Consider the following 17,238-nt stretch of genomic DNA (forward strand, 5'->3'; position numbering starts at 1 on the left):
GCGATGATAATTTATCATCATTAGTATCCAAGGGCTAGTAATAAGACAACAGATAATGCTCATACTATATTTTGAAACGGTACAAAAATGAAATGCAACCAAAACGCCGCGCGTACACTGCGGCCAGCGATTGAACTCTCTCGTCGAAGTTACTCGGCGCTCTTGGGCACGAAGGAGAGCAGCACCGACGACTTCGCGGGCACGAGGACGTCGTCGCTGTCCACTGGCTTGTTGGTCGCGTAACTGCAAGAGGAGATCAGGTATAGAAAACCATATGCGAGTCGAAACGAATGGAATCGCGAATATGTGGACGCAGGAAAAACTTGCACGCATATTTAACTCTTAGGCCCACTTGCACCATCCCGCTAACCCGGGGTTAACACATTCATTACCACTAAGTGCTACGGGTTACGCTCGTAGCGCGTAGCCACGGTTTCGCCGTATGTAGCGCGTAGTCGCTACGAACAGTGTACCCGACAGTCGGGTTCCTGGTGTTGAATGTGTTAAGCGGTTAATTTGTTAACCCAGTGTCAAATTGTACTGGTAACCACGGTAACTCCAGGTTTAACCGGCTAACCCCGGTTTAGTGGAATGGTGCAAGTAAGCCTTAGAGCTACAGCGATTAAATATAAATTTTATAGCGTAAAAATGTGCGTAGAATAAATATAATATAGTGCGTAGAGGATGGTGACCCCTTCTCCATACAAAAGTAATCCTCATTTTTATCGTGGGTCCTGACATTATGGGAAATATTTTTACACGATTTGATGCATATTAACTAGGGATGTACCGACTAGTCGCCGACTAGTCGGGAGAGCCGACTATCCGGCCACATTTGTAGTCGGCGATTAGTCGGCGACTAGTCGGCAAAAATGGCCGATTAGTCGGCACTTTATTAGTGAAAGAAAAACAGAAAAAAAAAAACCAACAGTTAATATTTACCATATGTTTTATGTCTATTTTACCAAAATACCTATTCAGGGTGTGAAAACTTTTTCTGCTCATCAGGATCGCAAAATAAAAGAAAGACAGAAATTGAACGAGGATTCTTGTGATAGGTCTTTGAACCAATAGAAAACACCTTTTAGCCAAGCTAATATATGAATAGCGCAACCAAAAGAGCAAAACTATTGTTTTTCACCTGAACTTATACGAAACTAATGATCTGGCCGACTAGCCGACTAGTCGGCCGACTAATCGGCCATTCGAGCGCCGATTAGTCGGCTAGTCGGCTAGTCGGCCAAATCAATAGTCGGTACATCACTAATATTAACCTTATTTATGCCCCTTCGACACTTGGATTATTGATAATGATAACTATAAAAGTTAGGAGCGAAAAATAAATGCGGAACGAAAATTACAACTATGTTTGTAAGGAAAAACACCAGTTCGCTCGGCTGTCTGAATGTATGTCTGGGTCTAGAGGGGTTGTTATACACGTACCCAGTCTGGTTGGCCACCTCATGCGATATGTAGTGCACGGTGAGCTGCGCGGGCAGCACGGACACGCCGATGGCGGTGAGGTTGCCGCTCAGGAGCTCCGGCTGCGTGTTGAGGACCGCTATGTATGTCTGGGTCTCGAGGGGTTATTATACTCGTACCCAGTCTGGTTGGCCACCTCATGCGATATGTAGTGCACGGTGAGCTGCGCGGGCAGCACGGACACGCCGATGGCGGTGAGGTTGCCGCTCAGGAGCTCCGGCTGCGTGTTGAGGACCGCTATGTATGTCTGGGTCTCGAGGGGTTATTATACTCGTACCCAGTCTGGTTGGCCACCTCATGCGATATGTAGTGCACGGTGAGCTGCGCGGGCAGCACGGACACGCCGATGGCGGTGAGGTTGCCGCTCAGGAGCTCCGGCTGCGTGTTGAGGACCGCTATGTACCCCGTGTGACCGGGTTTCCACCTGCATACACAAACATCAATGACATTCAGTCTTGAAACGATATCTGAATTCAGAATTCCGTTTTAAAACTGCAAGCTATTTACCTATTCTTGTTTTTGTTATAATTTTATGTATGAATCTAATCTGATAAATAAAAACCTGCGAGAAGTGCGAGTCGTACTCAACGACCGAGGATTCCGTACTTTTTAGTATTTGTTGTTATAGCGGCAACGGAAATACATCATGTGTGAAAATTTCAACTGTCTAGCTATCACGGTTCATGAGATACGGCCTGGTCACAGACAGACAGATGGACGGACAGTGGAGTCTTAGTAATAGGGTCCCGTTTTTACCTCGTGGGTAATCCGTTTTTACCCCCAATTTGACAGTAAATAAGAATAAATAAAATTAAACTCATCCCTTTCTTTTGGGTTCTAGTACTACTAGCTTAAGACAAAGACAGTATGATTCTCTCTGTCTGTTTGAAATGAGACAGTCAAAAAACCAAACTGTATAAGGAGCATTCCATGAAATTGTCTGTTTGTCCCATACAAACTCGAATTTTCTGAAGATTTGCAGGTATAAAAGTTTCCTTTTCTATGGCAAATGGTCAAAAATATGCAGAAAAATAATCGCCTGCTTTAAATTCAGAAAAAAAAGTCGCAACACAGGAAATAAAATGCGTTTGTACAGCACAGCTCGTGGAATGCTCCATAAGATTGTGGGTTAGAAAAGTGGCGCTCGAGTAACTACACATTTAGCATCGTCGGCTCCCCAACTATAAGCTTGTAGGTTAGAATCACAGTTAGAATAGTGACCTGGCGACGGCGACGAGCTGCAGCGTGGAGTTGCGCGCGGGCACGGCCGCCATCTTGGTCTCGCCGTGCTGGATGCTCGCCTCCGAGCGCAGCGCCGCCAGCCGGCCCAGCTCGCTCTGGAAACAAACGTACAAATGAAATGAAAAATATTTATTTCGAGCAACTATGGACTCATACAGATTCGTTAGTAGACTTATTACACAGACAGACAGACAGATTTTGTTAGTAGACTTATTGTACAGTTACACCAACCGAAGATAATAATATGATTGATGTTACTATGTCATCATCATCATTATTGCCTCTAAATTACACAACGATAAATATTGTATAGTCAACTGTAAAAATATGGGTGTAGACAACTTACTCAAAAATATGTCCCATAGTTCTTAATTCCCTGACAAGAGTTATTGTACATATTTTTGAGACGATTTGTACACCCATATTTTTACAGTTGACTGTACCTACGCAACGGTCTTTGATTCTCTTTCCAAAGACCAATATGCAATATTTATCGCCGGGAAGGTGATGCATATGTACCTACAATCGCCTGCGCTCTCGATGTTCCACCCAAGTTCCACCCTTATGGCGATTCTCGTTTGAACGCCTTGCAGGTATTATAGCAGGTAGCAAGGCAATTTTTTCTTAACTGGAACACCGCGAGCGCAGGCGATTGTACATTGTACAAGGTAGCCAAAAATATGACTGACGAATTTTATAAATGCGAAACTTGAAGATAATAATATGATTGATGTAACTGCGTCAGTAACTGGCAGGAAGTTGTGCAGGATTGGGACAGGTGGCACGCTCTCGTTTCGGAGGCCAAGATTCTTTTTGGATCGCTGAGCTAAAATAGTTAGTTAGAAACTTGAAGAAAATCGGTGAGTAGATATTGAATCACGAGAGGCGTGGCGTTGAAGGGTTTAATGTATAGTTATTCGGATTAGTTAGTCACCTTGGCGTCCCCGGAGGCGTTGAACTGCGCGAGCTGCGACGCGGTGAGCGCGGGCGCGGCGGGCAGCAGGTGCGCGAACGCCGCCACGTCAGCCCCGGCCATAGCGTCCGTTGTAGTTAACTGCACAATACAATATTGTAGTAACTACATGCAGTAAAGCTCGTTTTTCCTGGGATAGCGGTGCCGTCATATAGCGGCCATACAAAAGAATACCGCTAAATATCGATGTCGTAGTATTTTGTATGGAGACGGCCGCTATATGACGGCACCGCTATCCTAGGAAACCAGAGCATAAGGGTGTCGCTTTCACTACAGATCAAATGATAGAGAATTTTACAAGGTCTCTTATTAGAGCTCCATTATATCAGCGAAAATGAGTGGTTTCGGCAACATCGTCGAAGTTTAGCTCCATATATTGATAACCTGCAGAACAGTATAGTCAAATCTGGGTAACATATTGTAACTTTTGATTTCCTGACCATTATTTCGTAAGATATTCAACTTTCATTCATGCTTTTTTATTCAGGCGACTACCGGGATAAAACATGTTGCGCTTGAGAGAATTCTCGTCTGTCTCCTTTATGGTGATAGTAGTGTCAGACGTGGCTCACTCCGCGATTTCGTCGCTTTGCAACAGGTAGCTAGAAGTACATCCGTCCCACACCAATTTTGGTGGCTAGCCATAAGCCGCGCGTCCGCGCGTGGCGCTGTCACCACCTAGCGGTCATATCTGTCCTAATCGTAACAGACGCGTTTTGTTAGAGTGAATCTTCTGTACCTAGTACTATTATTTATTCTGCGGTAGTGTTGTCAGTACCTGTAGCGCGGGCCACTTGCGGAACTTGTCTGTGGACACGCTGGTCTTGTTAACAAGCACGGCGGGCTCCACGTCAACGCTAATGGCGGCGGCGCTTGGTGGCCGAAGAGACGACACGTTGTGCGCCAGCAGGTACAGCTCTTGGAAGTGGTTCTCATCTGTCTCCTTTATCGTGAACACGGATTTTTCTGGAACAATACGGATGTGTTAAAAAAAGGGGCACGGATATAAAATGTAACTTTTTAAGTCAAGGGTTACACAGATTACGTGATTTTATAACTGGTTCTATTTTAAGATTAAAAAAGTAAAAAAAAATCTCTAAGATGCTCGGAGACCTCTTGAAGTGACGATGACTTTGGGTTTATCAATGTGAAGGCGTAGACATAGCTAAAGCATTTGACAAGGAGGCATCAGATAATTTTTGGAAACCTAGTATATGCCTTCTAAAACATCTGCGATTGACCACGGTACAGTTTTAGAGCCAAGCACAAGCAGGTGTCAAAATGAAGATAAGGAACTATTTAAGCAAGTAAACATTTATGCTTCGAGTACCGCAAGGTAGCATTTTAGGACCAACAACAAAGTTACTTAAGTAAGGAAGTTGTAGTGGAGTGCCACAAGGCCGCATTCTAGGTCCATCAAAACTCACTGGCTCCAGGTTCCGCAGCGTTATCATCTACGACCTGCTAGAAGTGCGCCAGTAGTGCGTCTAGCACAGACTGGTCGGCGGTGTAAGTGTGGCGCAGGCCAGAAGTTGCAGTGGAGTGCCACAAGGCCGCATTCTAGGTCCATCAAAACTCACTGGCTCCAGGTTCCACAGCGTTATCATCTACGACCTGCGAGAAGTGCGCCAGTAGTGCGTCTAGCACAGACTGGTCGGCGGTGTAAGTGTGGCGTAGGCCAGAAGTTGCAGTGGAGTGCCACAAGGCCGCATTCTAGGTCGATCAATACTCACTTGCTCCAGGTTCCACAGCGTTATCATCTACGACCTGCGAGAAGTGCGCCAGTAGTGCGTCTAGCACAGACTGGTCGGCGGTGTAAGTGTGGCGCAGGCCAGAAGTTGCAGTGGAGTGCCACAAGGCCGCATTCTAGGTCGATCAATACTCACTTGCTCCAGGTTCCACAGCGTTATCATCTACGACCTGCGAGAAGTGCGCCAGTAGTGCGTCTAGGGCCGGCTGGTCGGCGGTGTAAGTGTGACGCAGGAAGTTGTAGTGGAGTGCCACAACTCTGCCACAAGGCCGCATTCTAGGTCCATCAATACTCACTGGCTCCAGGTTCCGCAGCGTTATCATCTACGACCTGCGAGAAGTGCGCCAGTAGTGCGTCTAGCTCCGGCTGGTCGGCGGTGTAAGTGTGACGCAGGAAGTTATAGTCGCCGTAGGTCGGGGTGGGTCCGGTCGGCGTCTTGTCGGTGTTGGCGAGCAGCTGGTCGTCGTGGAACGACGCAGACACGAGCAGGAGACGAGCGTGGGACAGTCTGAGGACACCGTCAAGTGTTAGGTTATCGCAGAGTGAAGAATTAAGTTTATGGATAGCAAGAAAATTGTCATATATCAGAATTTTACGTTTTGATACGTGAGAAGGTTATTTTATTTTATTTAATCTTTATTGCACAAAAGAAAAATCTTATAGTACAAAAGGCGGACTTAATGCCATAAGGCATTCTCTACCAGTCAACCTTAAGGCTAAGCAGAGAGATTGTGAGCGCTGCTATAATTACAACAGCAAAAACAATCAATAAATTACGAATAACATATTAATTACCTATACAAATTACAAATATACTATACACATATACTAAAACTAATAATACACTAAGATTTTTTCATTCTGCGCGCAAAGAAAGTACGTATGGATTTTTTGAAAGCGAACTTATTAGGCGCATTTTTATGTTAAAAGGAAGTCCGTTCCAAAGACGCGCCCAAAGACCTGCACAGTGAACGAATTCGACATGAACCCGGTTCGGTGAGGAGGGATGGACAGAGACATATTGCCAGAAGAGCGAAGTTGGCGGACGCGAGAAACGCCGTAGTATTGAAAGAAGGATTTGAGGTATTCCGGAGAGAGTGTTATAGAGGTTATAAAGATTTTAAAGTTATAAATTGTTTAAAGATGACATTTGTCACCTTTTGTCACCATACCCAAGCTGTTTAAAAATTCTCTTCGATAGTCCCGATAAATAAAATTTAATCCATAAATTGTAGCATTTAACTGACATGAAACGACACTTAATAAATACGATACTTGATGGCTGGTCTATTTCCAAAGACCGAAATGCATTATTTAAGTATCGCTAGTCCTAGTGCTCGACATGCTATTGCCCAATAGATGACAATCTTGCTGTCACCTCTACTGACAATGACTTAAGTTTCAAGATGACATGTCCAGTACATCGCGTCACACCGCGTCGAGCACCAGTGCGTTAACCTTAAGGTGACAGTCCATTTCCAACGACAGCAGCACTACCATTCATTTTGCTATGGAAATTGACAATAACACCGACGCGTTCGTACTAGTAGTGCAGCTGCGGTCAGAAATGGAATGTTACCCTTACTGTATGTAAGTGAACACTAACCTGACCCCAGCAGCGCCCTCTTTCATGTACGCCTTCAGGACATCGTCGAACTGTTTGACGACGTCAGGGTTACGGAAGTTGAGGTCCGCCTTGCCGGCGCCGTACTGGCTGAGGTAAAGCTCTTTACGGGCCTCACTGTACGCCCAAGCACCTTCATTCGTCACCGCTCGCTGCACAAAAAAGGTCATTCTACTTTTGTTTTCAATGTTTTAATTATTAAGCCTGACAACAGTTTATTTGACCCCCGCCATTTTGCGGATTTTCAATGGTACTAATTTCTTTTACTGGCAACAAGTACTCTTTGACAACGAACGTTGGATGTCATCGAATGTCACCGATGTAAACAAATAGAAGATATCTACGAATATATTCAAATATAAACGGTTTTATTACAAAAATGCCAAAAAAATATTCCAAAGATGCGAAAAAAATTGTAGTGAATGCAATCAAATACTTACCGCTTAAAAAAGACGAAGGATTATATAGGATTCCAATAAACAATGTTTTAAAGTTGGTTGTTGACATGACCGGTATTGACATTTTATAGTGCGGTTGTATTGAACTGGTTATCGTATCGTATAGGAACTAACTCAAGAAAATTGGAGCAATTGCTGTGACCATGTTAAAAAAATTGAAGACGATTATAGGAATAAAGGTCCTATAATCGAATTGGAGACTGAACGTTTTATAATCGAGGTTGGTGGTCCTGAAAGCGACACAACATCTGATGAAAATCAGAATTCGTAAGAGTCAGAAAACGAAGAATATATAAATATTGAATATTTGGAATCAGATTTTGACGAATAGGTAAATTGAAAGAACTGAATTCTCTGTAAGCAATGTTTTGACATTATACGAGTATCAACATGAAGCCAATGCCCACTACCCCGACTATACATGACGTACGCACATTATTGCCATACGTAACCTGTTTGCAGCGACACTATCTCAGGGTTAAATAAACTGTTGTCAGGCTATACACAAGTTCAAGTTTCCAAAAAAGTTTCGCTAATTTTTTCCTTTTACTAATTCTTATAATAAAAAAATTTTAAAAGTCAACCAAAGGGACATAAGAGTCAGACCAAGAAAAGTCTGCAGCGATTTTGATATCCCACGCGGTGCAAGTGGTATTTATACGTCATAATCTCATAGAAGCAGGCGTGGCTCACTCCGCGATTTCGTCGCTTTGCTACAAGTAGCTAAAAGTACATCCGTTCCACACCAATATGTTGGTGGCTAGCCATAACCCGCGCGTGGCGCTGTCGCCACCTAGCGGCCATATCTGTCCTGATCGTAACAGACGCGTTTTGTTAGGAAGTGAGTCTTCTGTACCTAGTACTATTATTTATTCTGTGATAGAAGTTTGACGTTTAAAATAACACTTGCACTCAGTACTTTAGACATGGTAAATATACGTCAAAATATGTAAACAATATTTTCCATAATATTAATACCTATAAAGGAAAATAGGGACAACGTTTGTATAGAGAAGCGGTGTCTAATCTTCATGTGCGATTTGAAAAGTTAGAGCTAATTCCATTTTTGATACATACCCAGTTATTAGGCGGGTTGGGATGTGTTCCATTGTACCCCTTGGGTTCGTGCCAGATGAAGTAACTGTCGTAGCCCGGGTCGCGCGCCTGGCTCTTGACGAACCACTCGTGCGTGGTGGGCACGTAGTTAGCGATCAGGTCCACGATCACCCTGTACATGGAAAAAGGTACTTTACTGCCGAGGGCCAGAAAGGGGTTGTTTGGCAAGAGACAAGTTCAAGCAATCCCGGTGTCGGGCGAAGTATACACCGCGTTTTTATTGAATTCCGTTAACTTCGGGGTATGATTAAGAACATTTAAGAGAACTAAATGGCGTAGTTAATTTAAAAAAAAAAATATTTTTATTGCTTTTTTTAAAACAAAAAAATAATTTAAAAAAGTAATTAAATGTAGCATATAGCGTTGTTGTAACACAGGCATTACATTTAACTCAACCAAACAATTGAAATCTGTGACATATCAATGTCATTTCGAACATCTATCGACCGAGATTGTACTTAAGTTTAGTAGCAAATGTATGAACTCATTCTAAACACTGATCAATATGTAAACAGGCCCTAAGGCAAGTGTACACGCTTGTAGAGGCCCTAAAGGAAAAAAATAAATTATTGATTATCTCCGAAATGGAGTTAATTAGAATATCGGTGTCTTTGAGAAAGTTACTTGATTTAAGCTCAGGAATGCACCCTTGAAATTAACGGAAATAAAAAAAAAACACGGTGTATACTTATATGGTCCGTTTCTGGAAAATATGACGAATATTAAATTGGTAAGCAAGGGTTGAAAGTGACCCATTGCATCTAAGATGTTTTGGCGGTTGAACAAAGAGAGAACGTCATCCGTTCAAACGTGAAATGGGTGCTTTCACTCGAGTTAAACATTACTACTAACATGAAATAAGGTTGAACTTTTCGAACAAGAGAGATGAAAACTCTCCGACACCGCGATTCGACTTCGCGACGAAGTCCTTGTGGTTGAGGCAGGTGTTTCAGCAGCTCGTACAGGCGAACTGTTACAACGGCGGCAAACAGTTGAACACACCAACTTGCGAGGTCCAGGTCACTGTGGCTTGTTAAAGTCAAATGATATGCCTTACTTGACACTGCGTTTCTTGGCTTTAGCGACGAAGTCTTTGAACTGGTCGAGGCAGGTGCTGGTCTTCAGCAGCTCGTAGGCGTCGGCCCCGCAGGCGAACTGCGCGAACACGCCGCCGACTTGAGAGTCGTGGAGCAGGTCCAGATCGCTTTCGCTCGGTAGGACGCCGTCGGATTCTACGAGGGCGTACTTTTCGAACCTAGTAAAATATAATTGATATAATCCCAGGCTAACCAAGTATGGAGAACAGATATCTCATATTAAAATGACATTTTGAGATTCAGCAAAATAATATGATGAACATGGCCCAGCGAGCCACATATCTTACCACTCCCTGGGCGGCGGCGGGGCGCACTTGGGCGTCCGGACGATGATGACGATGGCGCCGGCCAGCATGCACAGCCAGAGCGCCCAGAACAAGATGAACATGGCCCAGCGCAGGCGTATCCAGAACGGGTCGTCAGCGTACTTCATCAGCTCCTCTTTGGTTAGACCGGAGAATTGCTGGAAACATGATCTTATTTGAGTTATTGAATAACAAAGGAATATCATCCCATGTATCTAACTAAGATGGATTCCGATTACTGGCACTTAAACCAGTCGATCGCTAATTTTTCCCACCGCCGGTTAAACAACTGACTTACGACAATCTATAAGGAAAGTCGTTCAAATGAGACAACTAAAGCGCTTCACACATCTTACTAAGTCGTTATGGTGTAACCACGTTTAGATTCTGCACTAACTGGGTAATATTTTTTTAGGATCCTAGTCAAGATGCCAGTTAGGACGACTGAATTAAATAACGCGTGTGAAGCGTTTAAGGCACTATTTACGGAGCGATTCTTTATTCCCTATACACATTTTACAACTACGATCTTAAAGTAAAGTGAGATTGAACGCACCATGGAACTCATTGCCGACATATCGCGTGTCAAGAGGGGATCGCTAGACAGGCGACCGCTGAAACCGGCTTTTATGGAATATTTTAATTGAATAGCGCGCATTTTGCCGTAAATATTATATATCATTTTATAAATCCAGGGTTTATGTTAATTTTTGACAAATTGTTCTACCCAGTGTTTATTTTATTAGTGTACAAAATCCAATAATAACAACGTGGAAAATATTTATGTTGTGAAAATTATTAATTCGATTTTCAAACGCTGAATTAGGATATGATCTATATGGTTTGTTACCATGATTAGCAATAACGACCAGTGGCTTCGAACAGCACATTTTCTATGTATTTGTGTCGTCATTACAGATTGGATTTTGTATGTAAGTGTGAGAGAAGTGTAACTGTGTGCACCTTTCCCCCCGCAAAAAACGGCAGAAAGATTTGTACGGTAAGATATCGCTTGGGCCCCTCCTTTCCGACGTGTCGGAAGCTGGTGTTGCTCGAAGACCAATGGTGTTCGAGTAGGTAAGTAAAAACAAATACGTACGAGTAGTAGGCTTCGTAAACAAAATTAGCATGACTTTTTCTCAAGTCAGTAATCATTTTTCCTTGACATTGTTAGGCCGTGGCCTGGACGCAAGTGGCGTACATATATTTGGTTGAGCGCAATATATGAATGGCGCCGTGCACCGTTTGCGTCCAGTCCGTGGCGTTACCTAAACTGTAACAGGGGTACGATTTTTTGCTTTGCCTCCATTAACATTTTCTTAATCCGCGCCCATAAGCGATTGATCTTGGCGACCTTGGCGTTGCAATTGCGGTGGTCGCCCACCACGTACTTGGCGTGCAACAGTCGCTACTCACCCTCTTGTTGGCGTCGAGCTCGATCTTGGCGTCGCCGTTGCGGTGGTCGCCCACGACGTACTTGGCGTCGGCCATGTCGACACGCGTGACGATCTTGGCCTCGTCTTCCTTCTCTAAAAGTTTTTCCTCGGCCTCGTCGACCTTTTCCTTGGATTTGTGGAGGCTTGACTTTGACGAGCGGAACTCTGTTAAAACAAATTAAGATTGATTTAGATTAAATCTGCGGTAGGACGGTGTGTTAAATAGATAATTTGAGGAGCCACAAAGAGATCATTAACTAATTTGTTCGTCGCCTACGTTTTTAATTATAAAGGTGTAGTTATTTCGGCGCTCCTACCCTCGGTGGACTAAACAATTAGATTAATTTATTTACTCTTTGATGTTTTGTTACCATTTAGTCCTAAAAGAGTACTTCGTTAGAAAAAAACAACGCATCTTATCTTTAAAGCTGTATTATACCTATACCTGAGTACTTGAAATAAAAACGAAATATTTTTTGCAAACTGGTGTTACACTTAACACTTTAGAATATCAAATGCTGCAGCACCTAAGTGTAAATTGGATATGCATCATATAAAAGAATTATAAGTAGGACTTTGTTAGCATAATAGGCGCAACCAACGATGGCCGTTTGTAATAATATATGCTATTGTCAAAATTCAATTTATGTTCTTCATACGATCTTAAAAGTAAAGTACAGTTCAAAAAGTTAATATTTTGTAGTTATTTTTTAGAATAAACTCACACAATACTCCTTTAAGACATTGAGTGCCGGGAACCCGCTCGGCTCGGGTTCTCTGTTCGTAGTTGCTTTCCTCTACAAAGCGGGAAAACGTTGGGATCGGCTACGAAAACGTTGGCAGCAAATGTGTTTAAAAAATGTCTTATAGCTCTGAGTCTCATAATATAAACAAAGCGGCTATAGGATTTATAGGACCGCGACCTTGCAACTCGACTGGTATAAATTAATGAATGATTAAAACAGTAATCGCCCAGGAAATTATGAATGCATAAGTTATTAAGCTCTAACGTCTATTAAGACCATAAGTCACTTATTAAATATGTATCACTTATTTAGATGTTAATTGATGGAGCTGTAACAACCGTGCGCAACCACTGTGCGTAAGAAAATGCTCGAAGCTTTGAATGCAGGTATTACATTTCAAATACATATGCATGTAGCCGTATAAAGTTAAGGGCAACTCCGAAAACATCGAGACAGGTTACTCGGTTTCTTATGAAAACAGTGGGGTGGCCACATTTCGGAACATGCAATAAGCCTGTAAGAATTTGGGTTCCAGCAGTTTTGTGTTTGTAATATACCTAAACATATGTAGGGATAAACACTTTGTACTTAGAATAGTTACGACTTGCTGCAATCATCGACATGAAAAAAATATTTGTAACAAGATTTTATTGTAAGTAAATTGTATTTTTAGACTGACTATACTTTTGGGATAGCTTTCCTACTTTTCGTTGGTCCACTCTTCGGTCCATCCCACTAGGATTTTTTGTGTAGTTCTTCCTAGTAATATTAATTTTGCCTAAGTATGCACCTGGGTCATAAAGAGGAATAGATACTTTATTCATCAAAATTGGCTCAGTAGTTTCGGCGCTACGGTGGACAGTGGACACAAGAATCAAAGACGAGTTCTGGGTAACACAAGTTCATAGTATTTTACCTACTGAACTACTTAACGATTTTCTTTATGCATTTTTTTCGAGAACAGCTTTTTCTGCTCTATTCAGCACATCCGAGGTCTGAACTGAAGTTATGAACCCATGATTTTAAACTACCACACATATATCATATGCAAGTTTAAGCAAACTACACTAGTCTGAAGAACCCACAGTATAATGCGACTCGCGCTTATCCATTTACTTATCTGCTATTAATATATAACACACCAAGAATTCCTGAACAAAAAGAGCGAACATACCTGTCGCTTCTCAGAAGTCTGGCAAGATCGTGCAGGCACGGGTATCAACGCGAGTCTCAAGACAGTCAATGTTTAATAGCCTTACAATGGAACGCGTCTATCTGTCCTAACCCTAATTGATACACTGTCATGGTCCACTAGCCGAGCTAATACCGCCGTGTGAATTAAGCCTAATGAACCAGTCATGTGTCGTGAGATGAAAACAGTAGGTGTAGTAGCTAATTGGTACAATGTTTTCGTGTTTACAGTGATGTGATAAATGGGAATACAGAGCAAAGGTTGGTTTTGGTAATTTAAGTTATGGCAGTCATGTACAGTCGGTGCCCTAACATAAGCATCCATTTTTCTATGCAGTTAATATGCCAAAATGAGTACTTATTTGATTATATTAGTATTAAATGAGTACATTTTTTAAATCGAAAATAAACACAAATTTGTACATTAAAATATTTATTCCATAATTTAATTTTTAAAACTGAGCTGATAAAATAAGATACACATGCATAATAACCACACAAACCCATTCATTTATTGTTAAAACCCGAAATAACTTAATATTTAAAAAATGCCTCCTCTTTTTGTTTATATCATTTTAATAAACAAAGTGAGGGTCAAATGAAAAGTACAAAATTAACTAAAAGAAATAATTGTAGTTCATTGTTAATGAAGTGGTAATTTTGTCAGTATTATTATGTTAAGTTTTTTCTATTTTTACAATTAATACCTATATCTTTATTATAATTACCTATTTAAAAATACTATTCACAAAACCCAAAAAATTTAAAAAAATATTTTTTTTTTGCCGGCCAGTCAATAATTGCCAACAAGTACAGTTTGAAATGAACCTTCATGCATTATAATAAGGTACTTTTTGTATTATATAAAATATCATGGTAAAAAGACAACTGTTTATACATATAACTGATTTGGATATCACAGTCAAAATACATGCTTAGACTAGGACTTTAAAAGCTACAAGGTAATAGAGCTAACATAAGAATAATTGTTTACCTATATGACATACAGTGTAAACTCTTCTAAAGGAAATTCAAGAGACCAAGCACTTTATTGTGTTATGGAATATTAGTTATATCAAATGACAAAAAAAGAGGTCACAGTTATTTACAGGGTCATTGCATCAGTTTACTGTCCAGTGCCTGTTTCTGTCCATTTGGCATAGTTGGTACAAAGAATATACAGGTACTGTTGCAATGGCTCTAGGTACCTATATAAGGGGTCATCCATTGATTACGTCACACGTTTAGGGGGAGGGAGGGGGTCAAGAAAATGTGACATATTGTGACATGGGGAGGGGGGAGACACAAACTTTGTGACGTCACTTTAACTTCATCAGTAACCGAAAATTTATTTAAATTATTTAGTTCGCTGTACAGTCGACGTCAAAGATATGTTTACACTTTTGCACCTTACTCCCTTATAATAAGGCGAAAGATGTAAACATATCTTTGACGTCGACTGTACATTTAAATAACAAGTTTTTAAAACGAAAATAGTTTTTAATCGTTTAATTTTCTTTCCTAAGCAGTTTTGGGTTATAAAATTACTAATATTTATATCGTCAAAAATATTTTGATAAAATATTAATAATACTTAGGTACTTACTTAATTCGATTTGGCGATTTCGTAGAAAAAATGTGACGTCACACTGGGGGGAGGGGTTTGCCAAATGTGACCAAGTGTGACAAGGGGGGGGAGGGGTCAAAAAACCTAGAAATTGCTGTGACGTAATTAATGGATGACCCCTAACTATGACTTCATTTTTGTGAAATTTTGATTTAGAGTTTACACAGTGTAGGTATGAAATTTCAGCCGATCTGTTTGGATCTGTTTGACGGAGATTAAAATGGCAGCTATAACAAACTGAACTGATATTATACTACACATAATATTGTTACACAAACATTCATTGTGTTTGGTTAAGTCTCTCCAAAAACTGTTCAAATAGTCGGTTCCTCTCTTTCTGTATGTTATTAGATTCCTCCACTATATAAATTAGCCTATCAAGCTTCTCCTCCACCAGCCTCTGCCGATCTCTCATTTCTAGAGTAACCTTACGGAACTCCGCATGCCGTTTTCTGGTCAACCTCTTTTTCATTTCTTCATTTTGCCCACTTGAACTTTCCCCATTCTCTGGTATGTGCGGTTCAAATTTAGAAGCTGAATTCATTGTCAACAAAGCTTTAGCAACGGTCCGCTCTGTCGCACTCTCTTCTATTTTCTGTTGTATATCTGGCTGGTATGCACCATTATCACTGTATATTTCTTCAAAAATTTCAAAGTAAGGCCATTTGACATTGGCTGTGCCATTTCTATTCTTCTTCTTAAGTAATCTAATGTAGGTTTGTTTTAAATTTCTGAATTTCTTATCGCAACAATCAGGACCTTTGCCTACGGCGTTCGATTTATCAACCCAGACACTTTTTTTCCTAATTTTTGGATTTCTAAACTTGTCAATGTTTTGCAAATACATATTCAACAGTGTTTGGATGTTCTGGTGTTCCCAGTGATCCTCACCATCATCCAACTCTGGTTCCATTTCTTGGCTCAACATATTTATTGTTCAAGAAACTCACTGTAATAAAATTGGTCCATCATTGGATAGAATGTATTTTTAGGATGTATGGAGGTCCTAAATTGTGGTCCTTATTTAACCAGACAGGATGCAACTCATTTGGAAGACATCAATTGGTAGCTAAGCAATTTAGACGTCTAGCAGCCAGTGCGCTGCAGGAGTTAACAATGTAACTTGTTTTCTTCACTTATTATTTGAAGGTTAAGTCCCAAATCATGATTCAAACTCACTGTGATCGTTGCTCATATTATAAATGAGGTCACTTGATATTCGTAAAAGGTAATACAACAGGAAAATAGTAAAAATACTGAAGTAAAGCAATTTAAATGTTTAGTTGCATCAATCAGCGAACAATCACAAAATGGCGCTGCGCGTGGCGGAAAAAAGCGCTTTATAACCCGACCGAGTAAAAATGTCAGACCTAAGAGACCCTATCAGTATTAATAAAATTACTTTTTTAAGTTTCTTTTCCAAACCAATATATACAGAAATAAATTTACATCTAACAGCATTAAAGTAAATAACAGCGTAGGTATTATGTTAGTAAAGTTCATGAGTATCATAAAGTACACCAAGACCTTCCAAAAATTGACGTATTATACTTGGGCTAGTGACGTTATTTTTATCACCGGCCCATGACAGACAGAAGATAACAATAGATAGAAAGAAAGAAACATTACAGTAATTAATGACTTACTTAATTACACTAAGTACACGTGTATGACCGGTTAGTGCCCTTACAATGTAAATAAAGAAGGTCGAGCTTTTTTTTTTTTAAGACAATTCAAATATTAATTTGTGGAAATTAAATCGGAATAATGATTCAAATTAGAGATATCTATAGTTTCATCTGGATGTACCTGTATCAGCCTCTGGAATAGGCTTGTAAGTAGCGACGTGCTCGTCGTCCTTCGGCTGCCCTCCATCTATGGTGAGATGATTCTTCCGCGGCTCAGACATGATGAATTCGGTACTTGCTGAACCGGTTTTGTAATGGAGAAAGCTTTCTCTTTCACCTCAATAAGAACAAGTACTTGCAACAATTAATTATCTTTCGCCATGCACTTATCGACCATCTGTTAACTCAGTGTGAGTGAATGACGATTTACGAACGACGACTAGTGATTGATGTGACGTCAAGAACTAAAGACCGCACCCTTGTTCACTTCATTCATTCATTTTAAGGTTTTATTCATGATTTATTAAATAAAATATGTTTATACAATATTCGTAGCATAAATA

The 17,238-nt window shown here is 40.8% G+C and overlaps 2 protein-coding genes across 2 annotated transcripts; both read right to left on the minus strand.

Moving 5' to 3' along the window:
- Window positions 1-53: 53 nt before the first annotated feature.
- LOC134673305 (uncharacterized) lies at window positions 54-17,109 on the minus strand. The gene is made up of 12 exons (XM_063531269.1): window positions 16,857-17,109; window positions 11,464-11,648; window positions 10,030-10,205; window positions 9,703-9,900; window positions 8,607-8,757; window positions 7,054-7,223; window positions 5,744-5,955; window positions 4,476-4,663; window positions 3,659-3,778; window positions 2,704-2,819; window positions 1,602-1,906; window positions 54-243 (listed from the first exon to the last, which is right to left on the minus strand). The coding sequence occupies exons 1-11, from the start codon at window positions 16,954-16,956 to the stop codon at window positions 1,720-1,722; spliced, it is 1,803 nt and encodes a 600-aa protein (XP_063387339.1). The 5' UTR covers window positions 16,957-17,109; the 3' UTR covers window positions 54-243; window positions 1,602-1,719.
- Window positions 15,164-16,368, minus strand: LOC134673511 (uncharacterized). Its single transcript, XM_063531505.1, has one exon. The coding sequence runs from the start codon at window positions 15,973-15,975 to the stop codon at window positions 15,328-15,330; it is 648 nt and encodes a 215-aa protein (XP_063387575.1). The 5' UTR covers window positions 15,976-16,368; the 3' UTR covers window positions 15,164-15,327.
- Window positions 17,110-17,238: the final 129 nt, after the last annotated feature.

Source organism: Cydia fagiglandana, chromosome 18, assembly GCF_963556715.1.
Source record: "Cydia fagiglandana chromosome 18, ilCydFagi1.1, whole genome shotgun sequence".
NCBI lineage: Eukaryota > Metazoa > Arthropoda > Insecta > Lepidoptera > Tortricidae > Cydia > Cydia fagiglandana.

Bases quoted from the DNA above. Each gene is read 5' to 3' on its own strand.
- LOC134673511 (XM_063531505.1), bottom strand. From the start codon at position 15,975: ATGTTGAGCCAAGAAATGGAACCAGAGTTGGATGATGGTGAGGATCAC.
- LOC134673305 (XM_063531269.1), bottom strand. From the start codon at position 16,956: ATGTCTGAGCCGCGGAAGAATCATCTCACCATAGATGGAGGGCAGCCG. The intron at 2,820-3,658 runs GTGACTAACTAA...GTTTGTTTCCAG, and splicing joins ACGCCTCCGGGGACGCCAAG to AGCGAGCTGGGCCGGCTGGC. The intron at 1,907-2,703 runs GTCACTATTCTA...TTGTGTATGCAG, and splicing joins CAGCTCGTCGCCGTCGCCAG to GTGGAAACCCGGTCACACGG.